The 17,612-nt window shown below is 34.2% G+C and overlaps 1 protein-coding gene across 1 annotated transcript in view; it reads left to right on the top strand.

Moving 5' to 3' along the window:
• The window catches only part of PHF14 (PHD finger protein 14), a 155,596-nt gene that overhangs the window by 21,208 nt on the left and 116,776 nt on the right, over positions 1-17,612 (top strand). The window contains exons 2-4 of the mRNA XM_085310574.1: positions 131-268; positions 10,149-10,798; positions 14,114-14,258. Coding sequence (XP_085166700.1) covers positions 131-268; positions 10,149-10,798; positions 14,114-14,258 — 933 coding nt within the window. The remainder of the gene's footprint in view (positions 1-130; positions 269-10,148; positions 10,799-14,113; positions 14,259-17,612) is intronic.

The raw sequence follows: 17,612 nt of genomic DNA on the forward strand, positions 1-17,612 counted from the left end.
CTGTTCCTGGTCCGGCCCGGCTGTGCTCCTCGTGTGCCCGCCGAGTGCTGAGGGGGGGCGCCCCGCCGCTCTGCGTTTAGTTTTAWTGCCTTTACACGTACCGATGGTGGGTCTCCTCATAGCACGTAATAACCGTACTCTGCTTTTCTTCCTGCAGTGGACCGGAGCTCGAAGAGGAGGCAAGTGAAGCCTTTGGCAGCTTCGCTGCTGGAAGCTTTAGATTATGATAGCTCTGATGACAGTGATTTTAAGGTTGGAGATGCTTCAGGTAAATATGCTTCCTCATCTCCTCAGTTCAGAACTACCTCGTTCTTATTTTTATTAAGAAAGTTTGTTTTCTGGTTGCCCATTTAATATCAAATGGGAGACAGTGTAGTAGTAAAGCTTGGAGCCGCCTGAAGTGGGTAAATGGAAATTCTTATACTGGAACAATGAAACAACTGATTAGATAAAACATCCGTATGATACTTCAAGTACAATTGAAATTTTCTCTAAATTTTCAGAAAACTGATAATTATCCAGTAGATGCTTTGAAAGCAGACATTTGGTCAAACAAGTTTTGGCAGGAACACTTAAGTACCTTCTGTGCTATGTGTCTTAGCTATAAAGATATTTTTTGAAATATTTATTAGTATTAATGTCCTGAAGTCATTTTGTTTTGAGTAACTCATGATAGTAATTATTGTGGACTTAAGAAGTTGTCCAGTTTCTCAAGGTTAAATCCACTAAGTGAGTGAAAATCTTAAGAACAAAGATAATCTGTTCAGGCTCTTTCTTATTTTTGCAGCAGTCAAACTCAAGGTATCCACTCAGATAATTGCACGAAAGGATGAACACATCTCATACTAGAAGAAAGTCCTTGCTTTAAAGTATTTCTGTTCTGCAGTCTTTTCTATGCATGCAGATTCCTATATCTGCAGTGAACATCTACAGAAACTTAAACAAGACACTAAAATGTTATGAATAAATTCAGATGTATTGGAGGGAGAAAAAAGGAGACAGGACCATGTTTGTAAATAAACTGCACGCTAGATGTTCTGTGGTATATGTTCAGGAAAATAAATGGAGGGATGCACTGTGTATAAGATGTAACAGAAGCATTATGACAGCTTCTCAAATAACTTCCTTGTTATTTTGGTACTGAGGATAAAGGTTGATGTTTTCATGTGAATGTAAGCTTTAAAAATATTCTGTCTGTTTAAAGATGTCTATTTTTACTTTTGGCAAGCTCTTCATTTTAATGAACTTGAAAATGTTTAATGATCATTTCTCCAGGTCTAAGATATGCTCTAATTCTCCTTCCTTTTTTTTTCCCAATCTTAGACATGTTCTCCTTGGTTGGTCTGTTAGAAGCAGGTTACAGTGACTTATGAGAATAAAGCTGATATATTCTTAATAGTTGCTAAGGTTGTAGTGGGGTAGTTTTGTTTACATTGTTCATCATGTTTTGGGGGGAGGTTGATTCTTTCTTTTAAATAACACTTTTGCTTTTTTTTTTGAGAGAGAGAGAGAGAGAGAGAGAGAGATTGTTATAACAGGAAATAGGGTTTTTTTTAGTTCTCAGAGAAGAACTCCCTATTCTGAACAGTAATAAAGGCAAGATTTTAAGAGAAGAATTGCAAATGGAATATAGGAGATGGACACATAATCCAATGCAATATATTATAAGCTGTGTCAGAATGCACGATTGCTTTCTAATTAATATCCTCTTTGACTTTTACACATAGGGGGACAGTATCCTTCCTGAGAGTATTTCATGTTGAGGAACTTGAATGGGATTTCACCTAAAAAAGCAAYACTGAATTGAAACAATTATATGATACAGAGAAACCAACTCCTACTTTTAAAAAAATTTTTTGATTACTTTTCTGTGTTCATAGCTTTGTTCTGGCATTTCAGAGCTATGTCTCCATCACTTGTAGGAGAAATGAATGTTCTGTTTAATAAAATTTAAGATTTAGTGAAAACAGTTTGAAACAGCATCAGAGTTTGATATTTTGCAATTTATTGAAAGGATTTCTTTAATTTGACAGAGAAGAGTTGTGAGGGTTCAGAGAGGTTGAGGGAAGGAAAGTTTGTGAACATATAACCTCGTAAATTGAAAGAAAATTAAGAAATGCCATTTCTCATGTGTCGTACTAGATAATTGCAGGATATTTGAGATGGAACATCTATGCTGGTTTGAATGAAGCTGGTCTGGTATGGCCTTAAATTTGGTTGTACATAGTCCATTCAGATTTAGACAGAAATAGTGAAGTGAAAGACGTTGAAATGAACATACTTACATTAATTATATATATATTTTTTCATTTCAAAGTTATGTGTGGGTATACATATATAAATGTCTGTGTACACATATACACATGTATACACCTTACTAGACAAAATCTGGATTGTGAATTGATAGAGAGGAGATTCTCCTTTTGCTCACTATGAGATTCAACCATCCAAAAGAGTACTATGTAATTTTTAAGACAGTCAGGGTTGGTTTTGTTTTTTTCTTCTTTTTTTCAATGACTGTGGAGGTCTGTCTGTGTACAGTCTGTTGCAAATCATAGCCTRTATTAGTATTTGATATTTGTTTTGCACTGGGATTTTTTTTGCACAACTCACAAAGAAAAATACTAAATGTGATAGAAGGAAGAAGCAGTCTTTTTGTCTTGAAAGTGATCATTAATTTACTCATGTACTCAGAAAGGTCCTGTAAGTATAGTAATTCAACAGCTCTGCAATGTGTATTTATTTGATACACAACTGCACATAAAAGTAGTAATTTTTAAATTAAAAACCAACGCAAATTTGAAAGTAAGAGATTAAATGAGTTTAAATACTGAATTAAAAGAATTCTGGAGTGGTTTACTCTGTTGATTGTATTGCATCCATCTCTAGTTTTGTGGTGGTAAATATGCAATAATAGATGATACTGTGAAAGTTCAGCAGGACTGAATGCTGAACATCCAAACTGTTATGCATGTTCATTGTTCTGTCAGATTTCTGGGAATATGTGATGCAGTACAGATTTGAGAAGTTGTCACTAACTACTTCTAGGAAGCTTTTTTTTTTCTCTGAATTTTCTGTACACAGARTCCTGGTGCCTTGCTAGATGTATCCTTTATTTGTAGTGTACTTAGTTCCTTTTCTTTTGGATTAGCTTACGCCAGTAGGCAATTATTGCCTTTTTTTCCTTTAAAGATCTCATTTGTTTCAATGTCTGTTTAGGGGAATTGATTTTATAACTGTTATGCACTTGTAAATTTTCTGACTGTAACTAGTTTTCAGGCCTATTGCCTTTTATTTTAATGTTGAATTTTGTTTATTATTTTATGTTGAATGAAGTAGTTTTTTATAGCTTATCTGTCACTGTTTCTACATAGTAGAATATGGAAATGCTATATTTTAAAGTACTATTTATTTCTATTTTCTTACAAAGATCTTATTTTTTTTTTCTTAGTGTCATATATAATCTTAGTATGAGATCTATTTTTTAAAAAAGCTAACCCACTTAGGAGTCAGGGCGTGCAAATATATGTCTGAAAATGATAGTACTCTGATGTTCTGAACTGAAACTTTTTAATCATATGATTCACAATAAAGATCAGTTATTTGAAGTTTTGCTTTTTTAAATATAATTTAATGAGCACAGCTCGAGAGGTACTGATGTAAGAACTTGGCATGTAGTTGTACAGTAATTCCCAGTATTCCCAGTATTTTCTTATCTCTGATCACTAAAGACAGTCTTTTTTGGCAGCTCATATACTAAAATTGAAATGATGCAGAAAAATTTAGTATGGTCCTTGAGCAAGGATTGGATTATGTGTGAATTTAAGGAGTGAAATCTTAATAGCTGTTTGCAGCAGCGTAGCTTGGAATAGTTGAATATAGTTGAATGCTGCCTTGAAGGACTGGATTCTGCCACTGCTTCTGCTACGAATATCCTTAATGTAATTTTTTAGAGGCATTTGTAAGTGATTTTTTGGTATTGAGCATGGAGCTTGACTTAAATATTTTACATTACTATTGCTGATCAGTAGGAGCTCAGTTTAAAACATACCAAATTACTGATATAAGTGCATATGTTAGATATTCTGAAAACAAAACAGGTAACTTGATCTAGAAATAAAAAGTTGCACATATCTTTATCTTTCTGTAGTCTGTTTTATGTCAATGAAGTGGAGGTTCTGCTGTTACTTTCTGTGCAGAATATTGTGATATAAAATAATGTTTCTGAAGCACCAAAATACCATACCATAGTAAGGGGCACTACTGAAATGTTGGTGAAGAAACTAGTAGTTTTGTTTTTGAGGAAGAACTTAAATTTTATGCAACAGAAAGTGTAAGATGATTCAATAGACAGTGAAGGTAAGAGGAAAATACTGAATAACTAAGATTGTGTAAAACATTCACTTAATTATTAATTCCTAGTCATTTGATAATTTGATTTTGTAACCCTAATATGTAGTTTTTCTGAGTGGAATTACCAAGAGCCTTTTTCCTCTTTGAGGAAATGAGAAATGCAGACATTATGCTCTGTTGGGTTATCCTCGTCCATGTGAGCGAGACCTTTTTATGTTCAGATGCCACTCCGCTTACTGGCGCTTTGGAGCAGCTGACTGGTGACTTCAGCCTATGTTGTCTTCGGAAACAGTGAGCTTTCTGTTCTTCCATATGTTTATTGACAGCAGAGGAATACTGTAACAGAAGTCTAGGCTTTCATTACAGTATGTGAGCAGGGTGGATTTTGAGTTGGAACCACATTATTTTCATTTTTCTCCCTACTGTGAGTCTTTATGCCTCTTCTTACTAATCTGTTCCTTACAGAACCCTGGCTTGTTGGTTCAGTGTCAGTCAGTTTTGGGACAACAGGATTTTCATAGCCTCCTGCTTTACTACTTTCTCTCCTGTTTCCCCGTCTGTGTGTCTGTCCATCTCTTGTGCATTTTCTGCTGCCGGAGAAGGTTCTCCTGAGCTTTACTAGCTCCATTAGTTCTCTATAGAGAGGTCATCTACAAGCTGGTCACTTCTGAAAGACTAGGCATGCTTGGTGAGGATGAGATCTTTCAAGTCATTCTTGAGCTCATTACAGTGGCTCAGAGACTAAACTTGATCAAATTTGGGTGAATATTTATGCTCAAAGCATGTCGCAGACACATACTCAAGCCTTTCCCAGATCTCAGCTCCCTTCTACATGACATGAAACCTCGAGGTATGTTTGGGAAAAAATGTGTTCTAGTTCAATATTAAATAATTCATGTTTTTTTCTAGCTTCACTTTCAAGAAAGGTAGAATTATTTGGTTTGGAATTCAGCTTTATGGATTATTTAACACTGCAACTTTGCTAAAGGAAATCACGTAGCATGAAAATGTTTCATCCCAAATGAATGAAATTTGATACATTATAAACAGTTGAAGACAGTATCTGAAACTGGGAAATGTCAAACAAATTTAGGAGGTAGTGATAACAATTCCATCTGTATTACAGCACTGTAAATAAAGGCAATTCTTAGYGACTCCAGTCAAGATTGGCACCTTACGATGTTGAGCACTTTTCAGACTTGAGTAGACATCTACTGTAATGCTGTGTGATTTAATTACTGTTAGTGTAGAAGTGAGAGTGCTGCCACACAGAGTACTAAGTAATTTTTATTTATGTTCCTGTGTCTTCCGTCCTTTTTTTTCGGTTACACTATATACTTATTATAATATCGGAAACAAGTGTAATTATGGGTTTGTAATCATAGTTTCATTTCCTGGTCTGCCCAATTTACATCTGTAATTAATAGCAAAGCTTAGATACTTTGTTCACAAATATTATATGAAAAATAATTTTCTCTTAGTGCAGTAATTTCTTAATCTCTTCCAGTTTTGTGCTACATGTTCTTAACTATGTTAACGCTTTGGGCAGTGACAAATTTTTGTTAATGTTACCAATATTAAATTGTCAGTAGCCTCCTAGTGTTAAATACTTAGGTAATCATACCATCATAGCCTAAAAACTAGGATAGAAAACCAGTGTCATAAATGTAATTGATTGCTGGACTCTCTTATTTGAAGTTACAGTCAAAAGTGAAATATTAAGCCATTTCCGTTCTTGTTTTCAGTATAGCTGGGGGTTAATTGATCTTAGTGTAATGGAGCTCTCTGACTTCAGACTAGCAAACAAAAGCCAATAGGAATTTAGCAGTCCTAGAATACTGCCGTTGGCAAATTGGAAGTTTATATTTTTCATGTTTAATTTAAACTTCTCTGCCTTTTTTTTTTTTTTTATCTGCTTAATAAAACTGGAGACTTCAGGTTATTTTAAATCTCAAGTTTTAAATCATTTGCTATTTCTAGATCAGAAGTGTAGGAAGTACAACTTCTTTTACCTGTGCTCTCTATAGCACATGTGTAAAGGAGTTTCTGTGACCTCTGGACCGGTTCTTGTACAGAAGTTTTATGGTGTGGGCTGCTGTCACCAAAGCACTTCATGAAGCCCTTTCCACCTTCGCTGTTTTTTTAGGATTCAGGCAGCTTTGGGTTGCAGGGGTGGGGAGGCTTTATGTAGTATTCTAGTAGAGACATCGAGGTGATTTCACATGTACAAGATTTGTGTCCACCTTGTGTTTGGGAAACGGATGTGGAAGGACCTCTAAACAGAGTGATGGTAGCTGGGCTGCTATCACCTCCAGAAAAAACCTAGCTTGCTTATTTAACCAGAGAGGATACAAATACTGCAAAAAAGAACTTTCCCAAATGAGTACCAGGCACTTCTGTTCTGCTACCTGCTGTTGGTTAGGCTTTGTTTCTATAACCAAACCTCAAATTGAGTGTGTGGTGTTAGTCTTTTAATTAGATTATCTTTCAAACTTTTATTAAAAATGAGCAATGAAAGTGCTTGATAAGCTGTGCCCTGGCAGTAAGAAGCAGCCTGTGGGTGGCCAGGTACTTAAGCAGTGTAGCGCTACTCTCCATATACCTGCTTTTTCTGAGAATGTACAAATTCATAGGATGCTGAGTTTAAAGTTACTTTTAAAATGGTCTTTGGAAAAGCTGAGAGCTTTTTTTTTTTACTGTGGTAGTGATATCAGTGATGTAATAACTTTCCACTGCAGTCTTGTGCATAGCATATATTTGAAAATAGCTGATGTGCAGATTAACAGTCCATTTCTGTTTATCTTAATCCCATTTTTCCTTCAGTTACTGCTGGAGCATGTTTGGTCTCGGCGGCTTCCTCACAGAATTACCCTCTTTGGAGTTGGCTGCCACCTGCTGTTGTGCCCAGTAGAACTGAAGCTACAAGCTGCACTGTGATAAATGATGTCTTTCTCACAACTGATCTCTGATACTTGTTCTCAACGGAGCTCTGTGTTCTTTAATATATAACAGCGTAGCTGGCCCCATCCTTCTCTGAGAGTAGCTTGACTTCTCTCCTGTAGGGAACAACAGGATATGGTTGTCAATTTGAAAGAACCATTCTTTAGGAAWTTCTATTGATGGAGAAAATTATATACTACAGCCTCTTCCAAACTGAAAGTGCATCTCACAGAACAGCTGCAAAAATAGCTGTTATCACTAAATAGCTCTTTCTAGGAAAGTACCTATCATAGTGGATGTATTCAGAGAGAAGAGGGATATCCCTTAGTGTAGGTATCTCTGGTGTGCACACGCATACAAAGAAATTTGAGCAGAAAGAAAACAATGTGCGAGTAAAAGGTGAAGGCAAAGAGAGTTTGAAGGAGAACAGTGCATGAAGCTGAGGTTTATTCCCGRATTTATATTAGTTGCATGGCATAAAGCAGCTGGAGAGTATTCTCAGTGCTACAATGTATTTTGATTTACGAAGTCACTGTAGGTACCTTAGAATGCTATTGGAGCTGAAACTACTTTCAAACTGAGATCCAGTGAAAGCTGAAGTGAAGTTTAAATTTACAAAAAGTCTATGTGTATTTAGACATGGAATAGCACAATTAAAGCATCCAGAAATTGAAGTTGTTGTCATGGCATTGTAATGGAGGTGTAAAAAACAAAATATAATAAGACAACTTAAAAATACCGTTAATTTTAGCACACGAAGCAATATGCTAACTTATTCATACTGAGGTATGTAGTTTACACTGGCATTATAGCGCAGATTTAACATTGTTTGGATGTTTAATACTGTGGATACTAAACTTAATATATTTTGTTTAATTAAAAATTTCAGAGATACAGAATCTGGTACATATACAATGTTACTATATATTTTATTTCAAATTCTAGGGGTATATATTCAAAATCATTATTACWTTTAATATTCTCAGTACTTAATTGCAAAAAAAGTGTGAAATAGGATATAAATACATCGTGCTATTAAACATGTATTTGACATCTATTTTATAATGTGCATGGCGACTACAGGAGTCTAATTTTAAGAGATCCTTGTAAAGTATCTGTGAGCTGGCAAATAGGTATCCAAAAAAAGTTGTTATATAAATCATTTGCTAGGTTGCAATTTTTTGCTATTAAAAAAAAAAAATAATCTTAGATATGCCTGAAGAATATTCTTTTATTTAAAACTTCAGTTAATTAAGCTTTTAAGACCATTGCTACCAGTAAGGCTGGCAGGTGTAGGAGAGTTAGTTAATTACTCTTTGAGCAGAAGACTGCACTATAACTTTGGTAACAGCATTTTCATTTTCTTTCCTGGCTCACTAAAGGGTAGAACATTTGCATGAATCTTTGAATCTTTATAAGCTTGCAAAGAGTCTATCATTCGCCTGGTAATAGTAAGGGACAGTAGTGTTGCAGTCAGCAGTAGTACTACTTTTTTAAAAAGAAAGTTTTTGTTGGTAATTACATAATCGCTTCATCAAATACTTTCTACTTCCACATACAAGTATACATATAAAGAACAAAATTGACTAGTAAGTCCAGATAAAAACTGAATTACTAGTTAGCCATAGACTGTTTCTGTGGAGCTAAAATAAATGGTGCATATAAAATGCACAGCATGTTCTTTTGCTGGCATGAGAAGCACACTGGCCCTGCTATTGGTTTACTTGGCTTTACACAGAGATGCATGCACACAGAAATCCTCTCTTGCTAAGGTAATACTGAGCATTATTTCTTTTGGCTGGTAAGTAAAATGATTAACAATTTTTTACTTCTAAAGTCTTAACGTGTTTCTTCTCTAGTTACATTTAACAACACCTGAAAATGCATTGAGAAGCTGTTGATGGCTCTGAAGAACTTGAAAATTGTGGCTGTTGCCTCATTGATCCCTATATTGGATGAAGCAGCTTTGTACTTTTTCTTCTTAGTTTCTAAAAATTTCTTTCTTCATTAAAACTAATAATGTAAATGAAAAGTGGTGGGAGAATAGAAGTTGAGAGACATTAAAGGTGGAAGATTTTATAAAATTCTACGTAGTTCAATTCTTCAATAACTTTTACATGTAGTTTTTAGTACAAGCCACTTTTTTTTTTTTTTAACATAGGAATCCATTCTTCCATATCTGTTGTACAGAATGGACTTTGTTAACTGATGGAAATAATGACTGCACATAGAATAATACCATCTAGGTGGTACAAGGTTAGAATTTATACGTAGTTTCCAGCTTCAGCATTGAATGAGGCATAGCTCTTGTGACATTAATAAGTGTAATAATATTTACAATTAAAAAACAATCAAAAAAAGCCTCTAACGAACTGAGGGTATATGATTAGCTACATTATTGTTAGTACTTGCCATGTAAACTCTTAATTTTGTAGTTTTTAGTTTTGTATTGGCTAGCTATTTTATTTTCAAATTCTGAATATTTAGAAAATACTTTCAGAAATTCAGAACAGGAGTGTTCATTCTCTAAAATGTGACTTCACATGGAAATCTTATCTATTCTGTACTACTACCTATTGTTAATATGAGCTGCAGTTCAAAGGAACATTTAATGTTAATTTAATAAATTCTACCATCTTTTTTTTACCATCTTAAAATGTGCTCATATTTAACAGAGTCTCAGCATATCACTCAAAATAGCAGTATTTGGACATCAACTGAAAAAAATAGGTGAAGTACCTTATGAGGGAGGAACATTCATCATTCTTTTGTTTAACAACTTGCTTCAGCAGAGTTTATTTTTTGGGGGTACATTTGTGTCGGAACTTTTTTTTAAATTTTCATATGCTCAACAGATTCTGAAGGAAGTGGTCATGGGAGTGAAGATGCTTCAAAGGACAGTGGTGAAGGTTCCTGTACTGAATCAGAAGAAAATATCTTGGAGGAGGAACCAGCAGAAGAGAAAGTAGAAGAGCAACAGCCAAAAAGTTCCATTGAAGAAGAGGTGCCAACAGCAGACAAGGAGGTAATTAAAACTGAAAAGAAAGATCAGGAAGAAGAAGAAGAGAAGCCAAAAAAGAAGAAGGAGAAAGAGAAAGCAGCTGAACCTGATGCTGTGACTGATGAGCAAACAAATGAACCCAAAAAATGGAATTTGCGCAGGAACCGACCTTTGCTGGATTTTGTATCAATGGAAGAACTAAATGATATGGATGATTATGATAGTGAAGATGATAATGACTGGCGACCTACTGCTGAGAAGAGAAAAGGAAAAAATACGCTACGAAAAGAGGGAAGTGATGGAGAGAATGAGGATGATGAAGATGATGGGAGTGGAAGTGATGAGGATGACAATGATGAGGAAGGTAACGAAGAAGATAATAGCAGCACAGCTAGTGATGGAGGATCCAAGAAGAAGAAGAGTAAAGTTCTTAACAGGAATAATGCAGATGATGAAGAACTGACTAATGATAGCCTGGCTCTTTCACAAAGCAAGAGTAATGAGGTAGTGCAACCAACTTTCTATAATATGTCTGTTGAGAAATGGAAACTACTCTCCAGTGCTATTCTGTTAATCTGACAAGCTAAGCTGATTGACTGGAATTCTTTTTACAGGATTTTGAGGAATAGACAAAGCAGCAAATTGTGCAAAACAGGCACTGCAGCTTAAATAAACTTGCTTGGACAATCTAATGCTACTAAAGTCAATAGAGAGACTTTTCTTGGCTTTAGTGGGGTTTGGATTGGTTCTAATGCAAAGAGGAGGTCCATTACACAAATTAACATGCATCAGTGAGAGGTTTAGGTCTGTTTAGGCTAAATATTGCTTAGAGGTGTCTGTGACATGTTCATAAAATTGATGAAATGATAGGTTATTCTTTATCCTAGTCCTTTTTTGCAACTAACTCAAAGACTGAACACTAAGTTCCCTGATAGAGGAATTCTAAATAAAGAGGTATTGCACACTGGATTAGGATCRACTAGGATAATCATGATAATTTGTGCTGTTTTTGCTTATAATGCACACAAACACAGTAACTTCTTACAGTACTGAAAAGCATTTGTGGGCTATTGTTATTACATTAAATAACTTCTAATTGCAGAATGTGAAAATGATATGTTAAGTGCCTAACAATGTAAATTTTTTTCATGCACAATTACTGTTGCCTTAAAGGCTGTTCCTGTGGAAAAACTAAGATGTTAGCTTGTCAGGATGGTTGACTTTGTATATCATAGTTGCAAAATTTTGAACAAGATAAAAATAATTGCTATAAAATCTACCCTGAATTTTCAGTAAAYAATTGCAATGTTAACCTAAAATTGAGGTTTCAATAAATGCTCCTAGAATAACACTATTTTAAACTTCTCCTGTTTCAATTTCATCTTTATTTTGATGTTTGAAGTAGCAGGGAGTTGAACAGAGTATTTGGAAGAATCAAAGGTCCCTGTGTATAGTTCATTGCATATTTTATATACATATGGTTGCAAATATAAGCAGTCTAGCTTTAATTACTAATGATTGTGATTGAGGAAAAAATGCATAATTCTGGGTGTTTTTTACTTTTATGCAGGCATTTGCTGTCTTTAAATTAGTATGGATGTTGATGTTTGCAATTGTGGATTATTACGTATTTTAAGTACCACTTTGGTTGGGACCAAGTAAATGTTTTAAGTACATTTGTCATTTGCAGTCTACTGAAGCCAAATGTTGTCCTGTTGTCACACAACTGACTTGGCAGTAAGCTGTAGAATGGCTTTCATCTTTCATCATTCACTTTGGAAGGAGAAAATCTTGCTTTCTCATCTTGGTCAGGTTCCTGTGTCTCTAGCTCTGAAATGCTAGTGTCTTTACTGATACCTTTTTGGCTCAGGAGCTGAAAGTTCTCTATGGACATTGATGGTCAGAACTTCAGATCATTGTTCTCAGATAGGCAGGTTTTTTCCTGAGTTGTTTCCTATCTCAGGGATGGAGATGCCAGCCTTGATTATATTCTTGAGTATGTACCTAATTTCCATTGACTTGGAAAATTAAGCCTGTTTCAGCAGCCCAATTAATGCATAATTACTGCATAAAAGAGTGTTCAGGTAATTAACTCTGAACATGTAGTCATGTCCTTAGCCTGTATTTTTCCAATCCTTTATTTCTCCATTTCTTTCTTTTTTGGTCTGTTTTTGTTTTATCAAGGAGCAGCTTTGGGGATAGGACTTTCTAGGTGCTTACGTGGAGTGAACAGGGGGAGCAGCATATATGGTCTGGGTCATACCAGGTCTGTGCAGAAAATAAAATTATTCTGCTGCTCCATGTCTGACCTATAGCTCTTAAGTTGTCTTTGTATTAGGTAAACCATAATGGTCATGGACCCTAACATTAGATCAAAATCTGGTGCCCTTCCATCACTGGTTGATTCTTTTCTTTTACTTAATTTTGCGTGTATTCTTGACACGTAAACAGCTAATGTTATTTCAGTGTTCATCTTACAGTACAGTTCTGCTCATTTAAAATAACTAGAAGATAAGTTTTATCTTATAAAAGATTTTTTTATCTTTTATATTTTTTGTTTATATTAACAGTAGAGATAGCAAATTTGTTTTAAACTCTCCCTAGTGAAGTAAAATAACCATTGAAGGTTTTGTTGTAGAAAGCTGGCTTTTCTGTAGAGTTTTTTTGAGTTGTAAGATGTCTGACAGGCCTGTGGCATTGTGCAGCTAATCTGCCAGTGTTAGGGAATGTCTACTAACGCRTTTCTGTCTGTAATGTGAATAAAAAAATTTGTATATAACAGGCTGCAGTATTTCTGAAAAAGTGTGCAAGTTGCTTGCTTGCCACAAAGTGCTTTGCAGCCTTGTCCAAGAGGAGAATATTGGAAGAAATGCTCGTTAATCTGAATCTCGCAGGGGGGAATCCTGTCCTTTTCACAATCAGTGAAGCAAGCATGACCATATAAATGATTATATAAGCTTTCATTTTTAGCTCTAGATGATTTATTTTTTGCAGCTCATATTTTCCTAATTTATTTAAATGGAAGATTCAGAAGCCTTTCCTAACTGCTAGAAACACATCTCTGAGCTTTTCTAAGGCAAAACGTTACGGTAATAAGTCACCTTTTTTTACTATGAGGTGAAGCAAGTGACACCAACTTTCGATGGGAGAGATATTTTTTCCTCTATCTTGATTTAAAAATTGAACAAAGAAGATGGAAAATGGAACAAGGAAAAAGGAAAAAGCTTTGATCCGTTAAACCTATATTACAAAAAGGCTTTGTTAACAATCACAATTTTTTTTCTGTGGAGACTTTCTGTATTGGAGATACTAGAGATACTATTGGAGATATTAGAGAAGATATTATAAATTATAATCCGTAGAGACTGAAGAACTTTCAGAGTAAGAATTTAAGATCTTTAAGAATGAGTACCTGCTTCTGTAAACATTCATGATAATATTTATCTGCTTAGGGTGTGCAGGCACAGTATTGGTGCTTTAATGTGTGATGATGTCCAAGGAAATAAGGTCCTTTGCTGGCTTTTAGAACTTAATAGATCTGTAGCTGTATGGAGATCAGATTGTATCTGCCTTTTCTCCCTGTTTCTATGCTTGTAGATCAAGTGCTTGTATGTTTTCAAAATAAAAAAAAAAATGAAGTGTGTGTGTGTGTGTGTGTGTGTGTGTGTGTGTGTGTATATGAATCTTTTGTTCTTGTGAAAATAATTCTCCATCTTTGTTTTTCCTTCAAAATTGAGCAAATATCTCATCTCTTTTATTTGTTTTAAATAAAATTGAGCTTCCTAGCATAATCTACATGTGTTTATTTTTCAATGTTAGGACTCATTGATCCTTGAGAAGTCTCAAAATTGGAGTTCCCAGAAAATGGACCATATTCTGATCTGTTGCGTTTGTCTTGGAGATAACAGTGAAGATGCTGATGAAATAATCCAGTGTGACAACTGTGGAATAACAGTGCATGAAGGTAATACAATCCATATATTATTACTGTGGAAGGAAAACATGCTTTGAGTGAATTAAAATTGTACTTTGCTTTCTTGATCAAACAATTGAAGCCTTTAAACTCTGGCGGGTAATATATGCATATATATATTTTTAACACTGCATGAATTCTAGCAGTGAAACATACACCGCTACTTTAGCAAAGCAAATATAAGCAAGTGTGGGACATGTCTACAGACACTTAGAGAATGAGTCCCAGATTGCAAATATTAGAACTATAGATAGTATTGTCAGGGATTGGGGATATCATGCTAATTATATTTTTATCTTACCTGTTTCAGATGCAAATTTGATTGCATAGCTAGGATTTAGGATTTTGACAATAGGAAGTCTTTATTAAAAAAATTTTTTTGAATGTGTATTTTTATTACTGCAAAGAGTCGAGAGAGGATATAGAGAAGGAAAATGAATTGGCTGTGGCTGCTAGTTATATGTAACAACATCTTGTCTTGGATTTTTTCATAGTTTTCATTAATAATTTGAAAGGGGGAAATTTTAAAGTATCAAAAATACTCAAATTGTTAGTTTGCTAATTGCTGGAAGTCTACCCTATGTAATATTATAAATATAGGAGGTCTTTTTGTTAYGCAAAGCAGGAAAGGACACAAAAGGAAGGATTATAAAGGTAAGTAGAGCTTTAAGTAACCAGCACAATACTGGTCTGAAATAGTAGTCTGTTTGCTATAATTTTAATGGTTTTGTATCTGCTGGCTGATCAATAAGGTTAAAATAATCTGAAGAGAGGAGAAAAAGTGTGATCCTCTTTTTGTAGACAAGTTTTCACATTTTTTGAAGGAGTATTTCCAGAATAATTCTGACATGAGCATATGGAATTTTAACAGCTTTGCATGAAAGGTGAGGCTATATTGTTTGTTTCTCTTGAGGATGGAAAATAGATACTAATGCACAGGGACATACATGTTCTTGTACTTAGACTTACAAAACCAAACCTGTATATTCTAGACTAATAAGCTTTCCTTTGTTTAGCCTTTTGCTATCCTATACCTTCTTAGTTCTTCACTTTTTTTTTTATAAGATATCCCAGGAAAATGAGATAGACTATTTAAATCATTGAAATGAAAAGAGAGCAGACTTTCGTTCTTAAAAAGCATTAAAGATATTTTAATTCTTACCATGTCAAAAACATTTATAGAGTTTTTCAACAGAATAGACATTTGTTTGTTTATGTAGGAAATGGAACCTGCTTTTCTGAATCCCCTACTGCACTTCTGTTTTCTGATACAAGACTGAAAATGGTTTCAAAACAGTATCTTTTATGCTTTGAGCTGTAATGTAGTTCTTTACTTAATACCAATTAGAAAACAGAGTTGAGTACAATTCTCTAGAAGTGAGGGTGGAATTCAACTTCATGTTCAGATGCTTAATATTTAGTGTCAACATCTACACCAGAAGTCTAAACTCCTAGTACAGTCGTTGGAGAGCTAATCAGTACAGTCAGTGGAGCTTAGAGAGCGATTCAGCTGGTCAGATGCCTAAGTTATAATGAGGTRAAWCACTCTCTAAGTGCTGTTGGCATTGGTTAGATATTTGATATTCCTCAAGTTTTATATACAATAAATACGTATATGCCCTAAAATCGTAGCGCTCCCTAAAAATCCTTCTGTAACAGATATTTAATGATTGTACAGTTAGGTATGGTGGGTTTATGTTCAAGTGCAGAATGAAAATGTGTTAGAAAAAATATTCTCTTTTGCTGTTTTAGGATAAAACAATGGCAAATTTGTTGTTTATTCCAGAAAAGTGCTTTTAAAAAAATCCAAAAAYGTTCACTTCTTCATTTTGTTTAGTTTACTAAACTTTTGTCTCTTCAAAGGTAAGATGATAATTGCCTTTGTGTAGCAGGATGATAGTTCTGTAGTTCAAAAGTCACTTGTATTTTACTAGTTAAAAATCTATCTAAAAATGATTGTCATCGTTCTTGTTTTTAAACTGTTACAGGCAGTAACATTGGTCCCATTGGTATAAAGAGTATAGTGTGTATATACCTTTTGTTGTTGTTGCAACAAAAATAAAATAGATTAATTCAGAGGGTTTAAATTGCTAGTTTGTTTTGGTAAGTTCTGTAGTCCATACAAGCTAAATAAGTAAGGATTTTATCGGTTAACTTGTCACATTTATGATTAAAAGTTTGGTTGTCTGTGATTTATGTTAGTAACGATACCTAATGAGCAGCATATCTAAAGCATTTGTGAAGTCTTGTTTGACTAGGTGAAGTCTTAGGAAAATAAAGTAAACTGAGTAGGTATAAGTGATTGCTGATTGTGATAAAAATGCAAGTTTCCTCTGCAACAAGCTAAACTTCAAATCTATGGTAAGTGCCCTGGATTTAGAAGTTTCCTTGACATTTTATCTGCACATTTCACTGATTAAAGTAAACAAGTTTGTATATAAAAATAATTTTGTTTATAATCTTTTAATTAAACGAACAGTTCGCTTACTGTATTTTAAGTACTTTGATATTTTATGATGATAGGTATTTTTAACATTTTTAACATGAAACTTTTTTCATTATGAGTTTAAATAATTGCTTGCAGCACAAAGTTTTGTTTAAGAATTTGTGTCCTTTGAAGCTTTAGTTTGATTCTGTGATTTTTTTTTTTTAACAAAAAGGACGAAAGTATAAAATTTTTTTCATAGTTCTAGGGAAAAATCTTTCTTATTAAATTTTTAACAGTATAGTTATTCTTCAGAATATTTAATGCTGTGTGGAGATAATTCTCATTTATTTTTATATATAAAAAAAATCTTTAGGCACTAATCTGTCCTTTTGGAAAAACATTTCTATAGTAAGATCTTGTAACAGTAGGGTAGCCCCAACTGTGGTGTTAGTTTTTCTGACATATTGATTGCAGTGTGTCCAAAGAAAATGTCTGGTGCGTATCATAGCATGTGATGTAGGTAGTATGCTTGCCAGCTATTACTATTGGTTTAGTTTCTGTGAATTAAATTAGAACTAACGTTGCACTTTTTCCAGCAGTTTCTTCTCCAGCTTTTCTATTTGTTTCTTTCTTTGCTGTGATCTTTATGGCAGGGAATAAAAGTTACATGCTAAAAACATGAGTGTAGTCTCAGGATGCTTTAGAGTATAGTAGAACATTAGTATTTGCATTTTAATTTTGCAGCTTACTCAGGTCTGCTGCTATCTAATGTACAAATTTATTTTGTGAAATCATATATTTTACTATTCTCTGTTATATTAAACAAGAATATTGTTCTGAATTTATGATGCATGAATTGATTAATGTCTTTATTCTGACCTTTTGACCTAATTAAAGATTGAATATATCTTATTTTA

Source organism: Rhea americana, unplaced genomic scaffold (genome assembly GCF_003343005.1).
Source record: "Rhea americana isolate MKP2758 unplaced genomic scaffold, rheAme1 scaffold_32, whole genome shotgun sequence".
Taxonomy (NCBI): domain Eukaryota; kingdom Metazoa; phylum Chordata; class Aves; order Rheiformes; family Rheidae; genus Rhea; species Rhea americana.